This window comes from Ciona robusta, chromosome 6 (genome assembly GCF_009617815.1).
Source record: "Ciona robusta chromosome 6, ASM961781v2".
NCBI lineage: Eukaryota > Metazoa > Chordata > Ascidiacea > Phlebobranchia > Cionidae > Ciona > Ciona robusta.
In genome coordinates, this window is record NC_143240.1 from 2,453,270 (window position 1) to 2,469,426 (window position 16,157).

The following is a 16,157-nucleotide window of genomic DNA, read 5'->3' on the forward strand; positions in this document are numbered from 1 at the left end:
AAATTTGATTATCGTATAAAGTCGTGTACATTTTCGCTAATTCTCATTAAAAATTAAATCGCTATATGGAGCTTTTCAGTTTTATACTCTAGTAGTGTAGTGAAATATGTTTACGGAAACATTTAAGTCAGCTATATCTATAAGTATTAAATATATAAATATTAATGGTTTTTATATAATTGTATTTTTACTATGTAAGTACGAAACGAAGGCCATAGTAATTTAAACAAGGAGTAGACGTAAATTACCGGCAAAAAGAATAGTAGTGGGGAAAGATAAACACCTTTTCATTTCTATTTTCTCTTCCCATTTCGTAGTAATCAAAGAGCATTCAAGGAATTCTAAAACTGTATTCTGACGAATCTCACACACCGTTGTTAATCGTTTAAAAGGTGATCAGGATATCTGGATACTATGCGATAAAGGTGTCCCATCTCCCCCCACCCCACTGTGTAAAATTTGAGCAATAGGGGTTACGGGTTCGAGGCCTATAAGTGTGATAATTAATTTCATCTCAAACTAGGAAGCAATCGATCCAACCGCGATGCTGTACATAATTAATTTAATCAATGCTTTCGATAAAATCAGCGGTCTTTTGGTTTATCTCTTTGACTGGAAAATCGTTTAAAAGTGATCAAAAATATTAGAGTCGTTTTGTTTAGTTACGTAAATAAACATGCATAGTAGGGTGGGAGAAGATGGGACATCTTTCATTCTATTTTATCGTCCCATTTGGTAGTAAACAAAGAACATTCAAAGAATTATAAAACCGTATCCTCATAACTCCCATAGACTATATGCTTATCATAACACGATCAGGATATTTGGATATTATAAAGGTCTTCCTATATCATATATGGTACTGTAGGAAAAGATGATCAGCGTTAGGAAATAGTATTTAACAATTAATAACAACAATATTTTACCCTCATGAGGATGCGGTTATATAATTATGTTAATATTATTTGTTTACTACCAAATGGGACGATAAAAGAGAAATAAAAACCTTCACATTCTTACCCCAAAAAGCAAAATGTGCCTAAATCGGAAAAATCTTAAACAATTGCGTTTTCACCAACAGTTCGTTTGCGGGAGTATTAATTATTAAAGAGTCTTAGAAGCGGAAAAGCGATTCGCACAATGTAGTACATGTGTTATACGAATATTACATCGCCTCTGTGGCAATCGTGACGATACAGTGTTTAGAATGTACTTGCAAAATTTTCGCTAATACCTTTTATCCGATTTTTGCATGTTGTATGCTTACCGCTGGGATAAAGCTTTTTTTCACTGTCGAGTTATAACATGGATGCTTTCTTACACACTAGACACACATGGTGTATTATTAGTCAACAAATGTAATATATACCGCAGCGTGTAAGTAATTCTGGCATGCTGCCAAAATTAATAAGCGCAAATGTATATAATATGCGTGTAGTGCATGAAACAATGTGACACAGTTCACGGTATTTCTCTCTAATGGTCTATACAGTAAAGGAATGGCCTGAAATATTATAAGTATTAAAGCGCAGATAAAGCTATAAATGTAACTATAGCTTAAAACTTGTTGTAACTTTTTTCATGAATTCGGGAAATGTACTTAAATTGGCAACCACGCTTTTATTTAACACCTTTACCAAAGTTTTTTACCCCTAAAGAAGTTTTAACGACTGTCGTTTGACTGCTAATTCCCTTCTCTTCGCTGTTTTATTTAATTTAATTTTAATCTAGTTTTCGTTACTGGATTTAAAGAGATAAATACAATTTATGTTATGTTCTTTGTCTTGTTATCGCAAAATGTTTTTATCTAATCTGTATTTCAGAAGATACAGACTGTATAGATTTCACAAAAAAAACAATAAAATGTACAGACAGTTTTCAATCATTCTAATATTGTTGGCAAATTCTATAATTTTGGACGCGTGTTTTTTCCGGGACTGCTCTAACATGGATTGGTACCGCAAGAGGGGGCAAGAGATCACGGACCCAAGAAAACAACTTTTTCAGGAATTGCCAGAATTTTTGGATAACAGACCATTTCAGGTTTATTTTTTTTGTTTTTCTATAAATTGTAATTTAAAAACTGATGTTATTTAAGCGTCATGAGGATACGGGTATACAGTTCTGTAAGCATCCTTTGTTTACTACTAAGAGAAAAAAGAATGAAAACACCTATCCCAACCTACTATATAGTATAGGTTGGGGGGAAACGGGACACCTTTAGCACATAATATCTAAATATCTTGATTGTTTTTTTAACAATTAACAACGGTTTATTGGATTCGTGAGGATACGGTTTAATAATTCTTTGAATGTTCTTTGTTTACTACCAAATGGGACGAGAAAATAGAATGAAAAGGTGTCCCATCTTCTCCCACCCTACTGTACATTGAAACAGTTTTTAATAAAACCAATCCTACAAGGAGTGTATAAGCTCATATAACCTATATATGCCTCAAAGGTGTACGAATATAGAAAACCACTATTTAGCTTATATACGTGCAAACAAATTTATTTATAAAGTAATGAATTATTAATTTTCCTAATATCAACAAGCGTATAGGGTTACCTAGACACGAATTTAACATGGCTCTTTCATTTTATTTTATCGTCCCATTCGGTAATAATCAAAGAATGTTTACATAATTATATTACCGTATCTTGACGGCTCTAAAAAATCGATGATAATTTTTAATAAAAACACGATATGAAAATATTAGAGATTATGAGCTTACGGTATCCATCATATACTCAACAATACTATATATGCATAAATATATATGATTTTTTTAGCATTCAAAATATCAAATACTAATGTCTTCGCAGTGCAATAAAGACGAAAGCAACACCGGTAACGAATGCAAGTTTAGCGGGCAGAAAATATGCTGCCAGGAGACCGACGATGGTCAAGTCATATGTGCAGTTTCAGCAACTGAATTACAACACCGGTTTTTAAGCAGTGGTGTCTTACAACAAGTGCAAAGGATTCTGCATGAATTCGTTGAGATTAGTAGCAGAGGAGCGCCACAAAAACGGAGATATTGTATCAAAGTTGGCGTGTGCTGTTCTTGGGGTAGGTTTTTAATGTTTAATGAATAAATGTAACTTATTGGTCCTCGTGTGGCGAGGCAATAACACGGGTGTTCCGTTTCATACACCTCGTGAAATTATATGAATGAATGTAACTTATTTATTCATAGTCGTGGCGAAGCAACAGAAGTCGGTGTTTAGTTTTACAGCGTCGAGCCGCGAACGTGTTAAATTTGGGCTAGAGGCAGACGCGCTAACCACTTTTTTACGACGCTAAACGATTTTGGTCTTAACCTAAACATTATATTTAACGGTATAAATTAACGCAAAGCATTCAAAATCGAATGTTTAACGCTGTAGAATGCGATATCATATTCATAAAAAATGCGAAGAGACAGCCAACACGAACAAGGTATATAGTTAATTGCTATAAAACAAAACACACAAGTTCTGTTTAGGCCTATAAAAAAAACGTTTTTTCCAAAACATACGCGCTGAAATATATGCTCATAAATATACGGTGGCTCGCTTCGAAACTTTGCCAAACTCAAACGATTCTGATATAATCAAGACGATACTTGCTGTGTACTATAGTCTGATGGCAACCGTAACGACAAAACGCCACCTATACAACATTACATACGCTTCGAAATATGGGTTTAATTATACCGCGGCAGTTTCGCAAAAGCGCTACATAGTAATCCTGAATAAACCACTCTGTCGGCAGACTTAAAGTACAGGCATATACCAAGGAAGTTACATAAATCCGAACGTAGTGCGTAACAGATTACATAAGTAATAAAATAATATACACGCGTTATATTTAAACCTACAATTCAGACTTACTTTTATAATGGTGATCAGCAAAAGCAAATTTCCAAAAGATATCTAATACTGTACTGTACATTTATATAACCATCTTACTCAGCTATACTATAAACAACCTAAACACATTCTGCTAGAATGACTTGTCCGACTGTACGGAAGGGACGCAGCTGAAACGTGTTCGCTGATTAAAATTGTGCCCCACAGAAAATCAAAAGCGCCTGAGACGAATTAGGCTGATAAATTGTAAAGCCTTGTTACAGTAGACGAAATTGGTTGAATGCAACTATAGTCTTATTATTCTCGCGCGGCGGGCAATGACAGTCGCTATAACACGGGTTTCTGTTTCATACACTTTGTACCCGCTTACGAGTTATCACTTATGTCATTTAAAAGTTAAAAATAAAATTAAAGTATTTTATTTTTTAGATCGATGCCGGCCTCAAGTTAGCTGCAGTTACAAAGAACAAGACATTCCATCACACAAAGAAGTTTTTCAAGATCAAACTGCACTTGTAAACAGAATTTCGCATCTTTTACAAGACATGTATTAATACATTGTATAACACACGACGACTAATGTACTTACTGTATTTTCCAATTCGACTGTCTTTTGAAAATGGTAGTGAAATTTCCAGTCGTTTTAAGTGTAACGTTGTGCGAATAAATGTTTCCTAAATGGCAGAATCTGACCGTCATCTAATGCTCATGAAGTTGAACGATTCTCGTAACAAATTTTAACAGTCAGGATCAAGGGCTAAGAAATTCGTAACAGACAAAAATCAACTTTAGTACAGTCTATTCTTAGATAAATATTTTACCTTATTAATATAATTTTTAAATCCTGAAATGGCAGAATTTGTTTTATTTCGGCGAATGATTTCGGCAAATTACATTGGAACGCTGGAATACGAATATGTAAATTTAGCAGGTTTAGATATAGAGTATTATAAGTACGCAGCTATAAACGTCGGTAAAATATGCTACTGTGCAAAATCAAGCAAAAAAACGAAATTAAGTTAAGCAAAAATATACAGTATTGTGGGGTGAGATGGTTTGATAAAAAAGAATAAAATATAGACCATCTTACCCTCATTAAACACAACACAAAATTACGAGCACAATTTTTTTAAAAAGTTTCTGAACTAATAGAACAGTATTTCTTAACCTAAACTTGAATATTTCAGATGTTTAACTCAGCTAGTTTACAAATTAAACACATATTGTGGTAAATGAAGACATAAGCTAACGAAACTTACTATTTACAATTAATATTAATAACATCAAATTAAGATGTTATAAAATAAATGGTTTAAATATAAAACAAAATGTGTGCTGCGTTTTTACATGTGCAAAAAAGATACAGCTAAAGTGCTACAGATTCGGATATACAGTAATTACTGGACAATAGTAATAATATATAGTAGGTTGGGGTAAGATGGTCCATGTTTTCATTCTCTTTTATTGCCCCATTTGGTTGTAAACAAAGAATTTTGAAGTGAATTATAAAACCGTATCCGTACGACTGTAAAGAGCGTTGGTAATTGTTAAGACACGATTAAGAAATATGGGATATTATGTTCTAACGGTATCCATCTTACCCCACAGTACTATATATAGCACTCAAGCTCTATAAAATGTACTATAATAGTGGTCAGCTATTGCAACAATAATAAGCATTACATTACAGTACTATATAATAACATTTTTTTGTTACAAACCGATTTTACAATTTAAAAATAAAAAAAATGGTTTTTAAACAAAAGAATTTTCAAGACGTTTTATGGTTTTAGAAAATTAATGATTTTAACACATATTGGAAACGGAGTTCAAAATTTCTGTGTAAAAATGGTAAATGTTCATAAAAATTGTATCTTTTGGAGTTTATGTCGCTGGTTTAATGTTTCGTAATGTAATTGTCCCTTCTGACCAGGAACCGAAATTATCGAACATTTTTTGCCACAGTTGAATTTCTTCTGTGGTTGAATCCATCCAATGGACATTATCACCAAAACTTTGGCCTGTACATGTTTAAAGTATTTTAATATGTAATATGAGGATACACATTATATTTTTAAAAAATAATAAAATCATATGCAAATAAATGCAATATACAACAAAACAGATGTGTAATATAATAAAAATAATATTGGAGAATGTAAAAACACCAACTGTAATATAAAGGACAAGAAATGTAAAATGTTCTTTTGTAGCAAAATGCATTGAAGAATAAATAAAACTGTATAAATTTCAATGAAAATGCAAATAAATTTATTGAAAAGGTAAACATATAAGTTCTAATGTATATTTTAGTAACATAACAAATAAATCTTTACATACCTGTACCAGTACTCAGTCTAACTGCTCCCAAAAGTTTATTGGGACCAATCAAGCCTTCCTTCCATACTGTGATTTCAACACAACGTTGGGATAATTCATCAGAAGCTACTTTGGTGTAAACAAACTGGTGGTCAAACTGTACATTGGAGGAACTTTGTGACAGCGGAGTTTTCTGTTTGGTTGCTCTGGCTTTATCCGGCAAAAAGTATCTAAAAAAGTATATTTTTATTAAAAATAAAACAGTAAATATTAATTTTTTTCAAATGTTGTTTTTATATTTTCTAAGAAAAAACAACAAGAAAATATGTAGCGTACCATTACAAAAAATATTTTTTATAAGAAATAAAAGAGTAAATAAATGATTTTTAAAGATTTTTCAATTAAATTACAATATAAAAACAACAAAATTATACTGCACAAAGTAACATTTACATCTAAAACAAATAGTTTTACAGGATATATCTGATTTTTTTAGCATATGGAACTTACCCTTTAACAAAAATATTTGATTTATCAGCAGCAGTGGGTAGATTACGAACACCTTGTACAACTATCTCCAACTGACCAAATTTTTCCCTGCCCTGAAAAAACAGAGTAACTATAGTTTTATCAAATGTCACCTATTTTTGTTATGGGGCATATGTTATAACACAAGTGTTCTGTTTCATACACCTCGTGCCCGATTACAAGTTACCACATTTATAACTTTTTGGGTGATTGTTATTTCTGTGTGGCTGACAATTTGGACAACCCACTAGTGACCAATGGGTTGAAGCAGACATTGTTAAGTGTCTTGCTCAAGGACACATACGCCCACAATGGTATCAGGTAAGTATCTTTTTAGTATATTGAGAAAACATAATTTCCTCATTTGCTTAAGTACATATGCAACTGGGTAAAAGCAAAGATACAATTTAAAATCAATTTTGTTGCATAGGTACCTGTATATAACGTAATGCTATGCTCATGTCTCCATTGTATGTGTTGGAATGAAAGTCTGTGAATGCCACCTGTATAAATGGTAACAAAAGTTTTATTATGTTGTATATGAGATATAGGTTGTATTTAAACACCTCATGCTTACTGTTATGTTATAACACGGGTGTCTTCTTATACGCCAGACACACATGTTGTATTCATACACCTCATGCTCACTGTTGAGTTATAACATGGGTGTCTTCTTATACACCAGACACACATGTTGTATTCATACACCTTATTCTCACTGTCGAGTTATAAAATGGGTGTCTTCTTATACACCAGATACACATAGTATATTCATACACATTGTGCTCACTGTCAGGTCAAAACAAAACTCAGTTTAAAACTAAACCTACTTTTGGTTGTAACACATAGACATCTGATTGTCGTGGGTCAGAAAAATCGACAAAATTCAACTCGAGATTAACTTCTCCAAGAAATACATTCACTCCAACTTTGTCATGCCATACAGCTACGTTTAATGTACGTGTTGACAGTTCAGACTCCGGAATAATGTATCTGAATATATAATGTTAATGTATAACCCCCACAACTCTTGCTCCCAACCTTGTGGTACATTATGGGTTGTCTAAATTGTAAGCCATACACTAGAAAAAATTGACAACTAATTATCACCCATAAAGTTACATACATGGTGACTCGTAAACTTGCACAAGGCGTATGAAACAAAACACCTGTGTTATAACGACTGTCATTGCCCTGCCACAAGAGGATAAATAAATAAAATTCAATATATATAGCTGTTATAGCGAAATACTTGGAAAAATGGTATAAATAAGCTAAAATCTATATAGACAAGTACAAATCATAGTTGTTAATATAAGACAAGTCTTTTATAAGGCTAAGTATGTTTAGTAGAAAACTTACTTTAAAGTTTCGTTATAAACTGGATTAATTGTTTTCTTCTTTGCTTTGGTTTTTCGTTTACTTTGTTTGTCCGGGAGCAAATATGTCTTCACATAACTGTGGAACAACTCTGTTAGTAACATACTTTGGATAGACTAGCATTTTAATATCTATAAACCTCATGCTCACTGTCAAGTTATAACATGGGTGTCTTCTAATGCACCAGACACACATGATGTATTCATACACCTCATGCTCCCTATAAAGTTAACATGTGTTGAAATATTTATCCCGTTTTAAAACCTCACTAATTTCCAACAAAACAAATTTTCCAAAAATAAACAAACAGCAAACTAACAAATTACTTAAAGATTTTAAAACCATGCCAAATTTCAAAATAAATTATCAGTAAACTTTTTGACTTACGGATTGCTTAACTTTTTGTCATCAACAGCAGCCAAGTCACTACAGCCTACTATATTAATATTTAGTGATCCTGTTTTGTGCGAATATTTCATTCCAAACTCAACACTACCAGTAACATCTATTGATTGAGCAAAAGCACTTGTTCCACTGTACACACTCCATGTGCTGCCCAAACTTTCACGACTTTTCTGTGAAAATTGATATTTTGTAAGTTATAACATGGGTGTATATACTATATATTGAATATAGAATACCAATATCTCTTATGCTCACTGTCAAGTTTTAACATTGGCGTCTTCTTATACACCAGACACACATGATGTATTCATACAGCTCATGCTTATTGTCAAGTTATAACATGGGTGTCTTCTTATACACCAGAAACACATGATGTATTCATACACCTCATGGTCATTGTCAAGCTAAATAATCATAAATATAGCAAAATAGGTTTACCGATAACTTTGAAACGCTCGTCAGATTTTTTAAACTTCCTCCCAATGAAGTTTTTTTCTTTTTTAAACTTCCTGCAAAAAAATTCAAACTTTAATAAAATTTATAAACCTTTAGCTTAAAAATATCAGATTTTGTAGACACATTTTACTTTATCACTATGCTATTAATTTATGTGTTTAATGAATAATTAATAAGTTTACACTTGTTTGTAAAAGTCCAGAACTTATGTTAAACAAAAAATACAATTTATATTAACAAAAATACACAATTTTAAATATAATCTTGAAAAACATTATATTTAAACAGTTAATACATTAGTCGTTTTTGCCAGGCCATGTCAGAAACATGGCTACCCTTACTGTAACTTACAAAAAGTTAAAATATAGAAAAATGCAAATTACAGAAATATCTTACCTCAACTTTAAGCCATTTAAAGCAGCATGCAAATTGGAGTCAATTAGTAAATGCAAGTATATGCAGATATAAAGTGCTAGCATGCATAATTTGTGTAGACTTGCCATCAACATGCAAAGTAGGAGAACTTAGATTTGAAAATACTTTGTTTTGTGCAATATGTGTTTGCAGTTCAAGCTTACCATGCACAAGCAAAATAGTTAGGTGATAAAACAGTGGTGTTATTGTTAAATACTGGTTAGAATAAAGTAAATAAAACATTGTGTTTTTTATATTCTACAAACACACAACAGATTAAAAAAATGTGCAAAACTAAAGCACGAACACAAAAACTATCACAATCCATTCATCAATCTGTTTAAATTAACCACATAAACCAAAAAGGATTATTTATAAATATAAAAATACTAACATTTTTACAAATTTTTGTACAAAATATTTGAGTATAGTTGAACATGTGCATATGTGTATAAAGTCAAAATGTAAGTTACTTAATCTTTATTAATATTGCAACTGTTTTCTGCATACAACATAAGAGGCACACCTGAATTTTAAAACCATTAATATTAGTAAATAAAACATATTGCACTTTTAGCAACTTTTTAAAAGGCACAGAAACACAAAAAGACAAAAGATTTTGCCTGGAATGGTAAAGTGATTGTCAAATTTAAACATTACATGAAAAAATGATTGGCTATGCAAAGCATTGCACAAAATTGTAAAAATATGAATTAGAATAGCGATTCTCAAAGTGTTGTATAACTTTGGAAAAAGTGGAAACTGTTTAAAATAGTGACAAAAAAGTTTCTTTGGTATTCTATAGTGAAACGCACAAAATCTTTGTTTTATAAGTTGCTGGAACGTGTTACATACCTTGTTATATACCTTTTGTTTTATAACTTTATAATGAATTGTTAAATATAATAAAAAAGATTAAACTGCCACAACAAAACTTGGAAGATTTTGAGAAAATGAAAATTATTTTATCCTATTGCTGCTGGAAATCTTATTTGGCAAAATTGCAGTCACAGTTGGATTATGAGCTGTTTTAGACGAAAAACTAGTCTCATTTTCGAAATTTTCTGGTTCTTTTTTGTCAGAAATTAACAAGGCTTCTAAGATTGGACGGAACTGGTCACATGACTCGTCATGCTTCACTGGGGCTGGTTTCAAGGCTTCTGATTGGTTAATTTGCTTCATAGTGACAAGTTTCATTTCATTTTCGGAAATCTCAGAATAAACGGGTGATTCAGCATCTTCAGGGTGACTCATCATTTTTAGGACTTTTTTTAGAACTGCATTTTTGTCTGAACTTTTTTCGAATTCTAGTGACAACTGCCGGCCAATGCAAGAGCACTCCGAGTGACGAAAAGTGTCAATTATTTCAAGAATTTCTTTGGTGCACTTTATTATTGGCAAATGTAGGTCTGTGTGTTATTTTAGATTACTAATCATGCATATCATGCTAAATTGCAGGAAATTTTAATTACTTTCTAATGGTTTATTGGAAAAGTAAAAGAAATATGCTAATTTTTAAGATTGCTTTGTTTTTTACTTTTAAATATTGCACTGTAGCAAATTTTTAATACTATTGCAAAAGTTTTATCTTTTGTTAATTTTGTTATTTTTTAATTTGGCGGATATTTATCATACACTATACCGGTATGTTAGACAGCATGCTGGCTACGGGTTACCTGTTTGATCTTTATCTACAGTTTTCAAAAACTGAACAGCACTCGATAATTCTTCCACCTTATCTGTTTAAAACGAAACAAAACGAATAAAATTTACAAAAATTTTAAAATCGGTGCAAACATTAATTAATTCTAAAGTGATTTAAAAAATTACCTGATCAAATTGCTTATGAAAAATTGAGAAAAATGGTGCTGTGTCAACAGATTTTAGCAAAGTTTTGCCAAAAAAAGTGCCAGAAGTTGTTAAAAAGCATGTTTACTAAATCTGTATATCCTGGCATATAAATATTGACTTTTCTAACTTTTATATTTCTGAAACAACATATTCTTTAATACATTTACAGTTAAACTGTCCATATTCTGCACTAAGACACTCACACAAAAGAAATATTTAAACAACACAACTGTAGTTAAGATCAAAGAGAAAAATTTAATACAAAAGAAATCACTTTTTATACAATTTTTAGTTCCGATGTATAAGTTACAAAAATCAACCCAGAATTTTACATTTCATTAAAAAATTAAGTATTCACTTTAAAATCAGGACCTTTGAGCAAAAAAACAAAAAATCTCTTTTTCTTGGGTATATGCTGAGTGTCTTTAGCAGTGTTTCCAGATTTATTCTGCTTCTTGTTTGACCTTCTTCTTCACCACAACTTTCTTCTTTTTCGGCGCCACTGATTTCTCTTTATTTTCAGAATCACCTTCTGGCTTTTTGACCCTCCTTACGACTTTTTTCACTTTTTGGGGCTCCTTTGATCCCGAATCTGGGGCTTCCCCCTCCTCCCCAGACTTCGGTTCGCGCTTACGACGAGTACTTCCTTTTCGGCGAATGACACGCACGTGTTTGGTGGCAGTGGCAGGCTCTATAGTGATTGACACTTTAGATGAACAACTTTGAAAACAAGCCTTAACAAAACTCCCAAATTTTTTAGAGAAAGTAAAATTTATGGAAAAGCTTTTCTAAGAAAAACTTTTAAAAAAATGACCTTATGTTTTAAACGGAACCTAAAACTATATAAAATTAACATAGTTTAATTCTAAAATTTTAATAAAAATGGAAATTTAATTTATTTTTAACCTTCTGACTGATCAGTAGGTTCCACTGTTTCAGTTGTATCAGTGATCAGTATAGCGGGGGTGTTGTTGTATTGTGACGACTCCTGATTGTCATCGTCATCTAAGAATTTGGATCCCCATATGTTATGTTACAACTCCAAAAATTGAAATCAAATTTTTAATTTTTTCCAAAATATCTTTTTTTTACAAGCGATTTGAATTTTTATAACTTGTTTAACCAATTAGTTATAAATGAATTAAGTTTTAAAAGAAACAAGTTTTTTTACTATTTTTAACTAAGAGTCAAGTTTTTAAGATCAACATAAGTAAATAATGAAAGAAATTTTAAGAAATTGAGATTTTGTGTTTATAATAAGTTTTAGTTGTTAGCAAAACTAAAAAGTCATTTTTGTTGTTGTTAGTTACAAAAATAAAAGGTTTTAAATAAAACGTTTAATAACCCCTCATTTTAAACTTAGGTAACCGCCATTTGATCAAAAAGAGTCAAATTTTTGGACCATTTCACAAATTTTGAATTGTTTTGTTTAATTTTTGAATTAGACATTTTTTTAAATCAGAAATAAATAAATTCAGCCAAGAAAGAAAGTTTTTAATATATGGTTGAAAGTAACTTATATTTGAGGTGATTAATTTTTGAACTTAAAGTCCATGCAAGTCACTTACAAGTAACATTCACTTCGGGGAGGTCATAATCTGGATTAAATGAACCATCTGAATGGTAATATGACTCTGAAATATAACCACGCAGTTTATTCTACCTAGCCCCTTACAAACAGATTTAACGAAATTTAGGGGTCATTTTTTGGGGTGGCAAAAGGTGAAAAGAAGAGTAAAAAATAGCCATGAAAAAAGGTACAACTCTTAAAATGGGGGTTTATACGGTAAACTGTCACAATAAACCGAAGTTATATTGTGTAGTTGTAAAACGAGTAATTTGTTTTAAATTTGAACTTATAAACTGCCAAAACTGCTTTAAACTGACTTAAACTGGTTCTTAGGTCGCTGTGTTCGATAAAAAGTCAACTGATGCGATGGGGTTTGCTGCCTTTTTCTTTTCATAAAGAATGAGAAACATTCTCTTATATTAGAAATGAGAGATTGTAAGAAAAAGGCAGCACATTGTTATTGTTAAAATTAAAAATCCTAAAATCTGTTTTATAGAATGAAGTATTTAAACTACTTTAATTCAGAGTGTAGTTCGTAAAATGGGGTAATTGAGGGGTAAACTAGAGTTTCTTGACAGCAGTTGACTTGATACCCTTTATAAAACAATTTTTTACTTTTCTGTTTCTGTGCTAGTCTCGTAAAATAAAGTCAGAAAATCATAAGATTTTTATTAGAACAAAGAAACTTTGTGAGACAAAATAATAACCACAGTATGACAGTAAGTGTAAACAAATTTAAAACGGAAATAAACATTAAAAAATGTGTAAAAAAAACGGTATAAAGCATTTTTTAATTGACATTTTTTAATTCAAATTATACCATGCACAAAATATGGTTAAAAAACAAATAAACACCATGCAGATAGCCTAAAACATGGTAAATCTAATTAAAAATAGTAAAATGAAATACCTTGTGAATGACGTTTACCATTTGCGCTTTTTTCCGGCGATTTGTCTTTTTTTTCATCCTCAGAACTGGATTTTTCTTTTTTCTCATCATCTGAACCTTTTGCCTTTTTCTTAGATTCCTTTTCGTTATCAGAGTCTAAATGATTAAAAAATAAGACATTGTTAACACACTGTTACAAAAAAAAGTTAAAATGCCAAATAGGATATTTTTACCACTTAAAAAAAAAATTATTTATCATTTTACCTGAGCTTGAGCTTGAAGAGGAAGAAGAAGATTTTCTTTCTTTACCACTAGAGGCCTCTGTAGGCTCTATAGGATCAGTATTAGTGATTGTTATCATGGGGGGGACCACCACTGCTGGTTCTAATGGCTGGGCTGGAATTTAAAAGTTGGAAATTTCCGAAAATATTTATAAAAAAATGAATTTTAAAAGTATTGAAATTACCAATTTCCTCTGCTGGTTTTTCAATATCTGGTGTTTCTGGTCTTTGGGCCAGATCTGGTTCATTTTGGTAGGTTTCTGGTTCTACAGGCACCAATTCTGGTTCAATAAAACCAATTGCAGATGGTTGCTCATTAACAAATGATTCTTCTGGTGTTTTCTGGTAAAGACCATTTTCTGGTTCAACCATACTGGTGTAAGAATCTGGTTCAATCATAGCTTCAGCAGAAACCATTTCAGATTCTTGTTCAGCAATTTGAGAAGCTGGCATTAGCTCAAATACAGATGGTGGTGTACTGGTTGCTAATGGTTCAACAACTGGTTCATTTTGGACAACTTCTGGTGTATAATCTGGAAAAATGTACACTTTTTTTATCTCAAATTTTCGGTTAAATAAAATAAAACTGAAGCTGTATTCGTAAATGACCCAATTTACCAAGCTAGAAAAAAATAGGATAAAATTAAACATATCCATACAAGTTTAAAGCTAAGAACTATAATTGTATACAGTATTAATGCAATACAAGTTTCATGTATATGGTCTCACCTGTTTGAAAAGCTACAGCATTTTCAACTATTTTTGTGTCTTGTTCAATTTCCACTGGTACATTTACCACCTGTGTTATAAAATATATATTAGATATATTAGAAATGCATTGTGTATGCATACAGCTCATGCTTAGTGCTGAGTTACAACATTGGTATCTTTTTATACATACACCCCATTATGGCAGTCAAGTTATAACATGGATATCTTCTTATACACCAGACACACATGGTGTATTCATACACCTCATGCTCATTGTCAAGTTACAACATAGGTGTCTTCTTGTACACCAGACACACTTGAAGTATTCATACACCTCATGCTCACTGTTAAGTTATAACACGGGTGTCGTCTTGTACACCAGACACACTTGAAGTATTCATACACCTCATGCTCACTGTTAAGTTATAACACGGGTGTCGTCTTGTACACCAGACACAATTGAAGTATTCATACACCTCATGCTCACTGTTAAGTTATAACACGGGTGTCGTCTTGTACACCAGACACCTCATGCTCACAAACAGTAATAATTCACCTCTTCTTGAGGAAGATGATCATTCTCAACATCCTTGTTCACTCTCTTCCTACGTGAGCTTCCCATCCTCTTAATCTTCCTCCCATGTGTTGGCTCCTCCAAGGACTCCTGAGGATCCTCAGGAAGAACAGGAGTCTCCACTAGGGGGGGTGTGGGCGTATCAAATGGGACTGCACCGAAGGATTTTGGTTCTGAAAAAATTGGGTATTTTGGAAAAGGAATGATGTTGGATACGTACTTATTGATTTGGTAACTATATTGCACCATTTTGTTTCTGAAATAAAATAAAATGTGTTTATTTAAAATTTCAATAATGCTGGCTCAGAATCAAATATTGTGCAATGTGCAATATGTAATACAGTGGAATCAAGATTGTATGAGACAAAGATTTCTCGTAATAAAACATGATGTTTTGTTACACATTTCCTACTCCTCTTAGAGTATAAAAACAGTATATTTGCATATTGTTTTTATATCTACATGGGCAAGGTCCTACAGGCCATGGGTCCTAAACTTTAGATCAGAGTTGGTCCATACTGTATAATAATGTGTACAGTTAGCACATATTACATTGTCAGATATAACATATAGTTTGTCGACTTCTTACCATCTGTGTATACAGTGAATGTATCTGAAGTAACAGGGGTTTCAAAATGGTCAGAACTTTTCGTAACCTCATTCGTATGTTCTTCAGTGTGGGTTGGAGTAACCTCACAATAAACATCAGTGGTGTTGTGTTCTGCTTCAATAGATACGGGTTGACCTGTAAAAAATGAATAAAAAATATTATTTATTTTATAGGTATATGTGGTTGCTGCCAGGTGTATTATAAGGTGAAATAGATCTTTTTATTTTTGAAAGTGAAATAAACTAAAAAAACATATGTAAGAAGATCTCTTTTACACTTTTTTTTAAAGATGTTACCAACTACTAACTAATGAG

General features: G+C 31.9%; 2 protein-coding genes across 10 annotated transcripts in view; one reads left to right on the forward strand and one right to left on the reverse strand.

Moving 5' to 3' along the window:
- Positions 1 to 1,795: 1,795 nt before the first annotated feature.
- On the forward strand, positions 1,796 to 4,542 carry LOC149734885 (uncharacterized). Its single transcript, XM_089879527.1, has 3 exons — positions 1,796 to 2,043; positions 2,827 to 3,073; positions 4,285 to 4,542. Exons 1-3 carry the CDS (start codon positions 1,798 to 1,800, stop codon positions 4,407 to 4,409), a joined length of 618 nt encoding a protein of 205 aa, XP_089735653.1. The 5' UTR covers positions 1,796 to 1,797; the 3' UTR covers positions 4,410 to 4,542.
- Positions 4,543 to 4,705: 163 nt separating this feature from the next.
- LOC149734886 (uncharacterized) overlaps positions 4,706 to 16,157 on the reverse strand; it is a 33,884-nt gene continuing 22,432 nt past the window's right edge. For 3 of the 9 annotated variants that reach the window (XM_089879480.1, XM_089879483.1, XM_089879485.1), the window contains 15 exons: positions 15,823 to 15,978; positions 15,216 to 15,406; positions 14,678 to 14,747; positions 14,134 to 14,481; positions 13,932 to 14,063; positions 13,689 to 13,823; positions 11,034 to 11,096; positions 8,926 to 8,996; positions 8,470 to 8,657; positions 8,065 to 8,160; positions 7,533 to 7,695; positions 7,137 to 7,205; positions 6,685 to 6,776; positions 6,196 to 6,404; positions 4,706 to 5,876 (listed from right to left, as the gene is read on the reverse strand). In XM_089879480.1, coding sequence (XP_089735606.1) covers positions 5,740 to 5,876; positions 6,196 to 6,404; positions 6,685 to 6,776; positions 7,137 to 7,205; positions 7,533 to 7,695; positions 8,065 to 8,160; positions 8,470 to 8,657; positions 8,926 to 8,996; positions 11,034 to 11,096; positions 13,689 to 13,823; positions 13,932 to 14,063; positions 14,134 to 14,481; positions 14,678 to 14,747; positions 15,216 to 15,406; positions 15,823 to 15,978 — 2,120 coding nt within the window. In that variant the 3' untranslated portion in view covers positions 4,706 to 5,739. Of the gene's footprint in view, positions 5,877 to 6,195; positions 6,405 to 6,684; positions 6,777 to 7,136; positions 7,206 to 7,532; positions 7,696 to 8,064; positions 8,161 to 8,469; positions 8,658 to 8,925; positions 8,997 to 9,822; positions 10,767 to 11,033; positions 11,097 to 11,443; positions 11,900 to 12,114; positions 12,214 to 12,776; positions 12,843 to 13,688; positions 13,824 to 13,931; positions 14,064 to 14,133; positions 14,482 to 14,677; positions 14,748 to 15,215; positions 15,407 to 15,822; positions 15,979 to 16,157 lie in introns of those variants that run through there. The other 6 variants (XM_089879481.1, XM_089879487.1, XM_089879486.1 and 3 more) reach the window with 6 other exon arrangements.